The sequence below is a fragment of the Dicentrarchus labrax genome, unplaced genomic scaffold, assembly GCF_905237075.1.
Source record: "Dicentrarchus labrax unplaced genomic scaffold, dlabrax2021, whole genome shotgun sequence".
NCBI lineage: Eukaryota > Metazoa > Chordata > Actinopteri > Moronidae > Dicentrarchus > Dicentrarchus labrax.
The window spans coordinates 14588491-14601371 of record NW_026136701.1 but is presented as its reverse complement, the minus strand read 5'-3'; the positions used below and the strand labels follow the sequence as shown (position 1 = coordinate 14601371).

Here is a 12881-nt window from a genome sequence, read left to right as displayed (position 1 = left end):
CTGTCACCTTAAAGTACAGTGCACAAAGTAGCCTATATGCTAGTTTTATAATAATAAAACTACCAGTACTTATATGCAGAAAACATCAGTTTTACTGTGTTTCAAGTTGGTGGTAATTTAATTACATATTAAACACACCATTTAAAGCACAGCATGCATTTAAAGAAGGAAACAAGCAACTAGCTTGCCCAAAGTGAATGTAAGATGTTTTATACATTTTCTGTCCTGCAGCGTCAGAGGTATCTAGAGGCAAAAGCAGTATTTTTAGTCACAGTCAAACCTGCAGTGAGAGTCCCAGCAGTGTCTCTGGGATGCTTGATAAATATACAGCACACAGACCAGAGAGATCAAATTAAATTATACCCATCATGTACCTTTATACCTCGGTTCGGGACAGGGTCTCAAGATGAATCTGAAGGGTCACAGCATGATTGAAGAGATACAAAACCCATATATCTTATACCAAAATATGATTATTCTTTCTTTTTTAAATATTTGCTTCCCCCTGATACCTTCACCTCATCGGGCCTCTAAAATCTTTCAAATTACACAAACTGAGAAGGGAAAATGTTTCACCTGATCACAACTCATGCTCAAATTAAGGGTCAGAAGTTGACAAAGCCTTATTTAAAAGGGGATAGAGCTGAAACAAATGATTAACTGATCAGACGATTGACAGAAAATCAACCAGCAACAATTTTGACAAGTTTTTTTTTGTTGTTTTTTTTAAGCCAAAATGGCAAAAATAGACTGGTGAATCTTATCAGATTTTTCTATTTTCTATAATACAACGAATATTTTTGGCTATTTTAACAAACCAAACGATCAATTGATTATGAAAATAAAATAATAATAGTTAGTTGCAGCACTAAAGGGGTCACAAGCCAGGTTGGGAGCTACTGATGTATTTTCTTGCATCCTCAGCAATAAATCTGCAACTAAAAGGGACACTCTGTTAAATAAACCAACCATTTCTTACATAAATTGTTGTTATACTTTCCTAATCCCCTTGAGCTTTGCTTGGCTTCCAGATAGAAACACTCTTTATGGTTAAGGAAAAGAGAGATTTCTTACAGTTTAATTTCTTTATCTGTAATTATTCATGTCTCACACACACACACACACAACTTGCTAACATGTAAAATAGTTTATTTTTGTAAATGTTTCTAAATTCAATTCCACAAACTCCAAACCTCATACTCTGTACACTTCAAAAGGCATTTTCAAAAAAACAAAAACAAAAGAAAAGAAAAAATAAAGAAAAAATAAATCAGACTACACGACCAAGAAAATGTAGCACAAACACACTGGCAGGATGATGTAATATCATACAAGAGAAGAAAAATATCCAAGAAACAATTTTGTTACAACCATTCATTGAGAAAATATATACAATTGAGTCTTCGGAAAGTTAAAAAAATACATGCCATATACATTACAAGTTCTAAGACTGTCTCCAAAATTTTACAGTCAACTTGAAATTGTGCACGCAAAAACTCTTCCGTTTCTAAGCATGTGACTTGTGAAGTGTCAGTATAAGAAATATTTCTGATTAAGGAGAATGCCATCTCTGTCCAAAAAAGGTAGAACAAGCTACGGTTCCACATAAGAGTTCCCCATATGATTCTTTCTGTCACACACTGTATCGTCTAACTCACAATATCATTAGACGTTTGCACCGTATTTTAAAAGCAATGTAAAAACGAAAACAGGTAAATACATGTCGGTGTTCCTATTCGTGTTAAAAAGTTAAAAAGTTGTTTTTGGGTTTCAAAACCTAATTCACAGTTCTTTAAAATCAAACCTGATTAACAGCAAACAGATCACACTGATCTCTTACTATTTGAAGAATCTTTTTTTTCTTTTCTTTTGATTCTGTAACTGATAACTCGTTACGTTAGTCAACAAAAATATTTCTTTTTTGAGTGGTCAAAGTATGTGTAAGTCACAAAACACTACGCTACAATACCTTACTTTTAATACAACAAAAATACTTTGTGAATTATTGTGGTTATATTACAAATTCTGTACAGAATAATCATAATATATACTCTCAAACTGAAATAACGTCCATCTTAAATAAATTTCAATGACAAACAGAACAAAAACAATTTAAAAACACCCAAACATCAAGAAGGTTAAGGTAGTATTTGGTCGGTTATTCCTATAGTTTTCTTTATGTACATTTATACAAAAGTAACAGCATGTCTTCCTCAGTCTTCAAAAACAATAGCAATCTAGCCTTCTTTAACTCAATCTCATCATTTTGAGAATAAAATTCATTCACTCAGTAATAAATACAAAACCTCTCGAATTCCACACAAATCACATGACAGAGACCTATGATAAAACTGACTCATGGAATCAAGTATTTTAAAAGTTTTCGTGTGTGTTTTTTTGTTTATTTTCTTTTTTTAGTGCAAGTTAATATTCCCTTCGCAGTATTCATTTGCTGTACATTCCTCATTCAGTGATGTCTACATTTAGTCATACGGTATACATTAACAGTATGAAACAAAAGGGCCTGCCCTTAGTAAGCAATAAGGCCGCACCCTGCACAGTGCTTTCTCATTCGCTGGTGGATTCCGCACCCCATGTACACCAAACACACAGATACATACAGACAGAGGCATCTCATACAACAGAGCCTCCCCACATATGGCACAAGTCACATCCTGCTACTGTGTTACATTTCCCTTCCTCCACCCATTTGTTTTCCATGATTTTGATGAACCAACACATAAATTCATTCATCTCTCCAAGGGTTCAGGCCTTCTGCTCATTCATAAAATGACTTTAGTGTGAAGCCTTTTTTCTTCTTTCCTCTGTGCAGAGATCACAGCATCCACACACTATAGCAAGGAATGCATTTCGATTTGTCGTTTTTGTTTTCCTCAGTTAATCCACTTCCTGCATTCGGGAGCACCACAGTGGCAAGCGATCTTGTGCCGACCCTCCACAGTGTCAAACTGGTAGTCGAAACACAGCTGGAAAACAGGGAGGGGGGAAACATCAGTTTCTGAGCATCACAGTGGCAATTTTGACACATACATTCATTTAACTGTCTAATCAAAGAGAAGATATCCACCTCCTCTCCCTTTTCAACTCTGCGACTGCAGCTGATGATGATTTTGTAACCCCTTTCAAATGTGACCACCTCAGCGACACAGTTCGGGACACAAGAGTGGTTGATATATCTGAAAAACAAAACAAAATGAAGACAGATTCATTTCATATCACACAACACTGACCATAAGTAGCATAAGTAAGTAGCAGTATGTTCCATTTTACATGAAAGACTTAATCCTGCTCGCATCAGTTTAGTATTATCACAATATGAAACATTAGGTCCAGTACACAGTATATATAAAAGCCACCAACAGCTGTATTAAGATATTACTTTAATGTTGAATTTATGTGTGCAGGTAAAGATAAAGACACTAATGCAGGAGCTCCACAGTGGCAAGCAGTGTGTGTGTCACGTGTACCTGGGAAAGAAGTGAAGCAACAGAAACTTGCATCCAAAAACATGCTCATGTGTAATATTAGGCTAAATAGGCTGAAGGCTTACATAACCACAGACAAACCACCCACACACATATGCAGGGTCATGGTCTGTGGTGTCGTTGTGGGAGCCTGCAACAATGCAAGATTTGTGCATGTTGAATTTGACTGTCACAAAATTCAGACACAGACAGACACAGACAGAGACACGGACAGAGACAGAGACACACAGACACACAGACACACAGACACACACACACACACACACACACACACACACACACACACACACACACACACACACACACACACACACTCAGTTCCACTATTATGCATGCCCATTAAGAACGCACACTTGATGTCATTTTTATATCATAAAATGTAACATTTCAGGACATATTGTTTAAATTCAGAAAGAAAATGTTTACAAAAATCATCCAATAGCCAATGTTATCTCACAGTACCTTGCTAGCCCTCCGGTTCGAGTGGCATCAACAACGTGTTCGCTGTCGATGCGGAACATGAACACTGCTCGGTTCTGTCAGGGAGAGAGGAGAATTTACCTGCTGTCTGTTTTGGCAGAAGTAAATAAAGGAAAAAAAAAATTTCAGCTCAAAAAGTATTAAAAATGTTTACCTGAGATCTATAGATCTTCTCCTTGCTGACAGCAACCTCATTTCGGAGGATGGTTCCATTGTACTCAATAACCATAGTTTGTTTTTCAATGTCTCTAGCAGCAAACAGCCCCAGGCCCTGTGAATACATTAAACAAGAAGGTATTCATTATGTCCACAGGAAACCAAGAGCATCAACCTTACTCTGTCAAAACAGAAAATAAATCAAAACTATTTTAACACCAACCTGGATGCGGGAGCGGGCCAGATAGACATTGGCTCTCCACTCACTCTTCATCCAGCGGTACTGAGAAGACCTGGGGTGTACTACTGGAGGCTTGCTATGGGGGGCGCCACCTTCTCCCTGGGCCACATTCTGGTTAGACCTGGCACTGCTGCTGGATACAGCCTGTGGTTGTGGCCTTAATATTGGGAGGGGGAAGGAATGGAAACAACAAAAATATTAAAAACAAGTCAACATTAAATATGTGTTTTGCCCACAAAGATAAATAATGTCAGCTTCACTTAAAGTTACCTTATCACCAGTGAAGTGTAAGGAGAACTGGTTTTTGGCTGGGCGCGGGCACTTCCAGCTAGGTTGAACATGAGAGGCAACTCCACAAGAGGGTTGCGTCCGTAACGGAATGAGTACCTGTCACAAGCCTCCACTCCTGGGAGCTGGAATAAATCAGTAAAAAATGGGTTATGTCATGCAGCCTCCATGGAGTATGAGCTACATATTTGTTTAAATGTTTTATTCTTTAAGTTGAGTAAAAGCACAAAAAGCATTTGCAAACCGATTCAGTGATCTTGGTGACTGCAGGGACTGTGAGTCCAAACAAGTCCTCTCCTTTCAGGTAAACAGGGAAGAGCTTTAGAGTGCCTGATTCAGTTCTTTTCTCAGACACAGGACCAAGAACCTTATCCCACACTCCTAATTACAGAGACAAGCACAATTGATAGTTAACAACTGTACAGAGATATTATTGTTGTGTGTTTCAGCTTTTTCAGAGTAAAGAATCCATAAGGACAAACCTTTAGCAGAGGCATCACTCAGGACCAGATCTTGATAGCCCTGTTCAATGACTCTGATGGTAAACTCTGGCAGTCCCTCTCGGTCCTCAACAGAACAGACGTACCGGCAACGACGGTTCCCATGACGCATGCTCCAGTAAATGCGACAAGCCTCATAGCCAACTGGAAAGATGGCTGTAGGGGAATGGAAGGCCGCCATTTGTAGAGGTGTTAGTTGGCCCATTGCATGCAACACCAGGCTGCCGACTCGAAAGGTATAGCCTAACTCGGGCTGCCGCACAGCGGTGGCCATCTGACGCACTTCGTCTCGTTGGACGTAGACACGCCGGAAGACGGCAAAGCAACGCAGCTCATGCTCCAGTGCTTGTCCAGCTGTTCCCCGGGGCCTGTGGGCATGACAAAGCATGGTCTTGTCCTTGAAGAAGGTGCACTGAGCTTGCAGAGCACAGGTAAAATGGTAGACATTAGTACAGCGTAGACGGTGGCACCCGCTTGTGGCTCCAGTCTGCTGGCAGTAGGCACAGCGTACTGTTTGGCCACGACGCAGAGCAAGCTCCACGTTGATGAGGGCACCGGCCTGCGTCTCATACACCTCAGTCGACCACAGGGCGCAGTTTAGGTGAACCCATACATCAAGATCTAGATTAAGAAGCCTAGCAGGGCCATCAGTGATCCCATCTCCACACTGGTGGCAGAAACAGCACCGCCTCTGGTCCCGGAGTGAGGCAGGAGGGCGCAGGGAGGCCCCGAGTTTCTTCAGGAGCTCATCAATCTTATCCTCATCTGGGAGTTGGGAATTCCCCCTTGGCACGACAACCTGAACAGTCCACTTCCTCCAGCGGAGACCTTTCTGTCTCTTTCCCTGGTGCCAGCCGTCATGGGACCTTGGCCTGGCCTTCAGTTTCACTGTCACTTTGATGGCATCAGACTTGGTCTCCGTCTTGGATGTCTCGCCTGCTGTGGGGAAGGGGATAGGAGGAGTAGAGGGGGGAGACTGCTTGGGCTGAAGCTGTGCCAGGCAATGAACATCCAGCGATGACATGTTGTTACTGTACTGGTGCAGAGTTTTAGAAAGGCTCTCTGTTTGCTCGGTGGCAGGGAGAAGGGACACTGATTCCTGAAAAGATGAGACAAGAGCCATGATGTCCAGCAAGAACAAATCATATTAACTACATGTTATTTAGACTATTTGGTGTTTTCTGCATGTGTTACAGTGGTACAAACCTTGGTTTCTGTGGTTGATCTGGATTGCAGGGGTGATGAGGAACAGTAGAGAAGGAAGCAGCTGTGACTACAGAAGACCAGGTCTTCTTCAGATTTAAAACGGCCTTCAGATTCCTTATGAGAGAAACCAGTATTTTTAACAGGCTGAATAAGGAATGAGGTGTTATATCAAAGCCTGACCAATGTGAACTTACGATCGACTGACTTAAAAAACAAAACCCATCAAAAACATACAATTTTCAAATAACCAAAATATTCTCAAGTCTAGAGTCATAGGGTATGCTGTTTAACCCACCAATTGATCCAAAATGGATTTAATTCCAGCAGGCAGGATTTACATAATCAGAGGATATATGCAGTATTACTGTGGTGCTGTATGTGTGTATGTATGTCTATGGCCCTTCAGGCTGAAAGTAGATAATATCCTCTAAAGTAAGGTCTCGGCATCCAGTCATGACTCATCTAGTCCCCCCACTGGGAAATGAATGATGAAATGGTCCATAGTTGTTTGTCTTTTTATACACTGGCGTCTACTTATGTAAAGGCTGTTGTACTTTCTTAGCCTCAAAATCACACTTTTAACATTAAAGTGCTCCAGATTAAGGTGGCCTGTCTACTTAATATACCACCATAGCTTCTGCCATTGTATTGTATTTTTATCGTTGTATTTAAGCGTAATTAATTTGGTACCTTCATGTGTGCAGGGAGATCTCTGATGGATTTCTGCACTCCATTTCCCAGAACCACCACTTTACAGTGGCAGCACCACTGAGGTTTACATCCAGGGCTGGCAGGGGTCTTCTGGTCAGGTCCTCGAGCTAAAGCTGCACCTGCAGTAACAGAAAAGAATGATTTCTAAATGCATTCTCTGGTAGAAAACATATAATGGTATGATGTTACAGCTCAGAATAAATAATTATCACAATCACTATCACAAGTAAAAAAAAAAAAAAAAAAAAGACAATTGAGCCAACTGACAACTGGCCAACATGGTTAAGTGTCTGCTTTCTTATCCAAATGTTACTGAGCTAACACCTAATAGGCCTATTACTCAATGTTTTAGAGCAATAAGCAGGAGTTTGTGTGCCACTGTTCTAAACAAAAATTGTTTAATCTATTTCATTAGCTGAGAGAATCACTGAGATCAATATGGATCCGCCTGTCAGCAACAGGGCTATACGCTGCACTCAGCCACAGACTAATAATGATATAGAAGACAAAATGGCACTTTGTAAATACTATTTAGAAAGATAATTGCACCTATGGACATTTATGGATAAACAGTTGCATATATTGTGATTGCGTTGCTGCTTTGTGCTTTTTCAGGGGAAGTAATTACGTTTAGCTTAAATCAGACATGACATTTCAATTACAGGCTGTATTACAGTACTTGGGGGAATCAGAGATGCTCTTGTCTAATTTAGTTTCATCCTCTCACCTGGGCTGTTGGGATGGAAACGGAAATGATGTGCTTGCTGCTGTTGCATCATCGCCTGTGCTCCACCGGGCCTCATCATCTGCCGTCCGTGAAGCCCTCCATTGTCTCCTTGTCCGTGGAAGAGCATGGGAGGCCGAGGCTCCATGCCATGGGGGCCAACCCTTGGACCACTGAGTATAGACAGGTGCCCCCTCTCTGGGGTGCTGCTGACGTCATAGCTATTGGGGATCTTGACACACAGTAGGTCTGAAATGGCTGCCACTACACCTGTAATGTTCTAAGTAAACAACAAACAAAAAAACATGAGTTAGTTGTTAAATCTTTTAACAAAAAATTCATGATAGCCATGATGACCCAGCCAGACAGAATTGCGTTGTCTGCATTTACAGCCATGGCCCTTTTTTTTTTAAAACAATGCTATTGTTTGTACATTTGGTGTTTGTTGGTTTTTAAGGGAAATATTCTGAACAAATGCTAGCCTTCTATTCAATGTATTAGCAGGTGAAGCTGCTTACTTTGGTTTGCATGTTGGCCTGACTTTGACGTAAATATCAGAAAGTGGCCCCCAACATAACCTTAATCAATTAAAAAAAGAACGGTTCCAAGCGGGCCGCGTTGAGCAGAGCCGCACCATGCAGTGGAATTTAGGCATTAGCGCATGTAAGCCACTAAGTGAAACATTTATATTGGAGAGGAAAAGGCAGAAATGGGGACACATAACCTGAAACAGGTTTCAAGATGACCCAAAATGTTAAATCTGGGATAGTTTTTCTTTTGGGACCACTGGGCAAAAATTCCGTAATACCCTTTCATAATATTGTAATCCAAGCAGTTGGAAAGAAAACTACAGTTCTGCACCTCCTCTTCCTTGGTTTACAGGCTTTAGAAAATCTAGCCTGTGACGGGAGACGTTGGCCAATCAGAGGTCATTTCACAGAAAGGGCATTCCTATTGGCTGTGCACGTCCCATGTCCAAGCCTGATTCAATGGTGGAAAATCGTGCAGAACATCCTAGAGCTTGTGATACATTTCTAATACCTCCTTTTCCTACACCGGTGTACAGACGGAGCTACAGCCTCATTACGTTTAATGCAATGGTACTTATATCGACATGGTAAAGACGCATGACGGCAAAGAGTAGGGAATAACTTTTGAGGGAGACAGTCAGAGGCGTACTAGCCATGTAGCCTTTACTTGCACAAAGCTGAGCATGTCCAATATTCTTTTCCGTGTTATTAGAGGTCGGTGTGACATTCCAATAATATGGAACCCCTCTCCCGGAGAAATCATGTCCTCCACTGTTTCTTGCCGTGTCTTACAGCAGTGTGTTGCTGAGGCAGTCAAAAAGGATGTCTGGACCATCCTCTCATTCCACCGTTAGATGGCATTGCAGCTGCCTCTGAAGCCTGGGGCTTGTGGATTCAACTTGTGGGTTTGGTAGGAGGTCGAGTGCATCGTCTATGTTCAAACTGCCTACCCCAGCTTTAAGTTTAGAGGCCCGTATTACTGTTCTGATGCACCTTTATTGAACTCAACTTAAGTTAGCCTTTCAGTAACAGTGATTACCTTTAAAAATCGATTTTAGAAGTTTTGTTTGCTGTGTTGGCCAGACAATGAATAAGCCAGACAAGTAGGGCAACCTTAAGTGAATATGCAGCTTTAAATGTGATTCTTACAAGTGATTCTGTAAAATTAAGGTTGTGATGAATAAAAAACAACAGCAGAATTTAGAGCAGTTATTATGTCATCCTTCACTGACTGCCCAGATTTTGCCCATTTTAACTCAGTGTTACAGACGGTCAGTATTGTAAAGAAAAATGTAAATTTACAGGGTTTTCACAAAAATTCAGCATTAACTTAAGTATTCCTACCTCTGCTGCAGCTGGTCTCAGTGTGATAGCTACAGACACCAGCCCTTGTTTGGAATCATTAGACATGGGGCCAAAGGGGGAGCCAAAAAACATTGCAGAAGGCTCTGTTTTGATATCCTGCAGTTTGATTTCTGACCCTAGAGAATGAAAAAGAAGGACATTCATAAAAAATCCAGACTGTTAAGGCATGCTTAAGATGTGCTTTAGAAAAAGGTGTTTATATTGCATACACAAAAACAATCTTATTAATTGTGATTGGAGTCAAAGGAATAAATGTTTTATAGGTGCTGATTATGTTGGAGGTTTTTGTTTCTACCTTTCCCATCAGGTGCAGGAAGCATGGGGAGGACAGGAGACAGGCAGGGGGACGGTGGCTCTTCCTTCACTAGAGACAGGTCTGGATAGCGACTGATCTCCATGCCAACCACGCTCTCAGGAGATGAAGATGGAACAAAACTGTCAGGTGTGTCCCTGTCTTTGCAAGGCTCCTGTCCTCTATTGCTGTTATTATGGGGAGATAGAGACCTCAGTCAAGACAGTGTGGCTGAAATCAATTATCATAACATGATTACATGAATAATCAACACAAAGAAATGTTAAGACAGCCGATAATGGTGCAGCAGCCCTCCAAAAAGACGATTGGAAAGAATTACTGAATTGTCAAACAGTTTTTATTTATCAGTTACCTGAGCTCCTCCTGGTTATTGTGAGGAGGGGTGGGGAGGGAGGCTGGAACATCCACAGTTTTGGGTCCCTGCGCAATGGCCCGGGCTAGTAGATCTTCCTCAGTCCTAAATGGGACATGTAGTGGCGTTGGGACGAGGCCTTTGGACACTGTATGAAACAGGAGCACAATGTCAATATAAATGTACACACTATGCTTGCCTGTAAAGATGGACATTTTCCATATGTGATTTCTGTAATTTTCCTGTGAGTTTCATGGTTATGGCAGTGTGAGATAGTGGGGTGAAAATGTGACATTAAAGGTACATCCTCATGTATGCGTACCCATGGCAGCAGCTTTGCTAGCCAGCTCTTCTGTTGTGGCAAATCCATTGATCATTTTCTGTCGGTTCACAGGTGGTGGAGTAGGAGGAAGAGACGCCGGTGGTGTTGGTGGATTGCTCAGGTTACTCTGCTGTAGGAATTAGAACCAATGCAATGTCAGCATATCATGACACACTTAACACACATCACTCTGTCACTGTTTACACAGTTTCAATTTGATCTCACCTTGTAGGCCAGTTGGGAGTAATAGTCAGAGACTCCATCGAGTGAGGCGCTGCCAAAGGTACCAGACAGGAGGTTGTCTCCATTCAGCTGGCCACTGCCATAGGGTGCGAAATGGGCAAAGTTGACCCCAATCAGTGGCTCCATGAGGGGCAGCAGAGACAGCTGCTGTGTCAGGAGAGAACAGGAGTGAGTATGTAGAATGTATCATTGCCTTGTTTTAATGTTTAGCAGCAGGTTTTTTTTAATTCCCTCCCTGTTAAAGGACCAGTGTTTAGGATTTAGTGGCATCTAGCAGTGTAGTTGCAGATTACAACCTTATTCCATCTAACGTCAGTGTTTGGTTTTTCCATTCTGAGTTACTGTACAAACACTGTTCAACATGGCAGCCTCTGTGGAAAAAACCCTCTCTCTGTAGATAAAAAGGACTCATTCTAAGGTAACGAAAACACAACAGTTTTTACTGTCACACTAATGAAAACATAGCTATTGAATACTATACTCCATTTCTGCCAATATATCTTCCTAAATACCTCACACTGGACCTTTAAGTTGTTTATGATTTAGTAAAAACCACAGATAAAAAAGAAAAAGAGACATCTTCAACAAAAACGTACATTGAGTAGGTGGATGGCATTCATAGAGGAATCCCCCACCACAGCAAGTGAGACTTAAATAATTCATCTTTTTACCGTAATGCAATTGCAATAAACATTTCATCAAAAAAACATTCACCTCCACCAAGATAATTATTAAGCCAATTCAAGCACAAAGCAATATTTGTGCGTTTAGTATGTAGGGTTACTTAATCATTACATAGTTTTACCCCAATATACAAAATATGTCAAATACAAAAAGAAAACCCAACCCAGTAACCTCAGATAAAGCCAGCACTACTTCAATAGGTATCTCTGAGAATGTGGCCTCTAGTTTAGATTAAATATTGGAGGAATAAAATGTAATTTCTGGTCCAGTTACCTACCTCGCTGCAGACCACAGAAAAAGGCAGGTAAATGGGGGCAGCATCAAGATGTTCAATATGGACGCTTTTTCAACTCAAAGCCACAGTCACAGCCAGAATTTCTCTTATACCCAAATTCATGTCATACTTGTGAGAAATTAGCATACTACAGTACATGCTCATTTAGTTCTGCTGTGATGATGAGATGGTACTGTACTACATTTCTAATGAGTGAGACAGCTTCATAAAGTTTAAAATCAATAAGCCTCAATCCACAAGGGACTTGCAATATAATCATGAATCCCCTTCCCCTCTCCTGAATAATAACAGCTTCTAATACCTGTGTGTGCAACTGTCAACCAACAAGTACCTAATTACAGTAATATGCTTATGATATGTGAAATAAGTGTCTGTGCACTCGGTGGAGACAATTTTCTATACTGGCAGTAATTAATACTGTAAAATTCTAAATAAAGCATTCAGACTTCAAGCTATAATCTTCCTACCACCCTTTGTTGCCTAAGATGTGAAGTGGTGCAGCTCCAACCAGTTTTTATAAGGAACAGGTTATACGGTTGTAAAATCAATCTTACCTGTTTGATTTGGGTCATTACAGTGTCAGGACCAGAGTTCATCAGTTGCCTCTCATCCCCTTCCTTCTTCCTCTTCTTGTAGCGAGAGGCAGGTTTATCCCCTCCTTTTGGAGCCCTCTTGTTTCTCCCTTTCTTCTTCTCATGTTCTGGGAGCAGAGGTCCAGGAAAGTCTAGGGTGCCATCTGAGTATGCCTGGAGATGAGAAAAAGATGTTGTTGCATAAAAAGGCATGAATAAACTTAAAATTACTTGAGCAGCATTATGACTTCAAGTTAGATGTTTTCAAACACATAACTGTGACTCATTCAAAAACTGACAGCTATGACTCATACCAATTTAACTATGATGCGCCTCCCATCTGAATCACTTAGCCCGTCTATGACTCACTATGTTGATCACCCCCTCAGAGCT

The 12881-nt window shown here is 40.9% G+C and overlaps 1 protein-coding gene across 9 annotated transcripts in view; it reads right to left on the bottom strand.

The window, feature by feature from the left end:
* Nucleotides 1–1132: 1132 nt before the first annotated feature.
* kmt2cb (lysine (K)-specific methyltransferase 2Cb) overlaps nt 1133–12881 on the bottom strand; it is a 65320-nt gene continuing 53571 nt past the window's right edge. For 7 of the 9 annotated variants that reach the window (XM_051403009.1, XM_051402949.1, XM_051403001.1 and 4 more), the window contains 17 exons: nt 12471–12662; nt 10920–11084; nt 10695–10824; nt 10373–10520; nt 10003–10187; nt 9687–9823; nt 7816–8092; nt 7068–7207; nt 6378–6491; nt 5154–6270; nt 4916–5052; nt 4654–4796; nt 4366–4540; nt 4141–4257; nt 3969–4042; nt 3089–3197; nt 1133–2987 (listed from right to left, as the gene is read on the bottom strand). In XM_051403009.1, coding sequence (XP_051258969.1) covers nt 2895–2987; nt 3089–3197; nt 3969–4042; nt 4141–4257; nt 4366–4540; nt 4654–4796; nt 4916–5052; nt 5154–6270; nt 6378–6491; nt 7068–7207; nt 7816–8092; nt 9687–9823; nt 10003–10187; nt 10373–10520; nt 10695–10824; nt 10920–11084; nt 12471–12662 — 3453 coding nt within the window. In that variant the 3' untranslated portion in view covers nt 1133–2894. The remainder of the gene's footprint in view (nt 2988–3088; nt 3198–3968; nt 4043–4140; nt 4258–4365; nt 4541–4653; nt 4797–4915; nt 5053–5153; nt 6271–6377; nt 6492–7067; nt 7208–7815; nt 8093–9686; nt 9824–10002; nt 10188–10372; nt 10521–10694; nt 10825–10919; nt 11085–12470; nt 12663–12881) is intronic. The other 2 variants (XM_051402971.1, XM_051402960.1) reach the window with 2 other exon arrangements.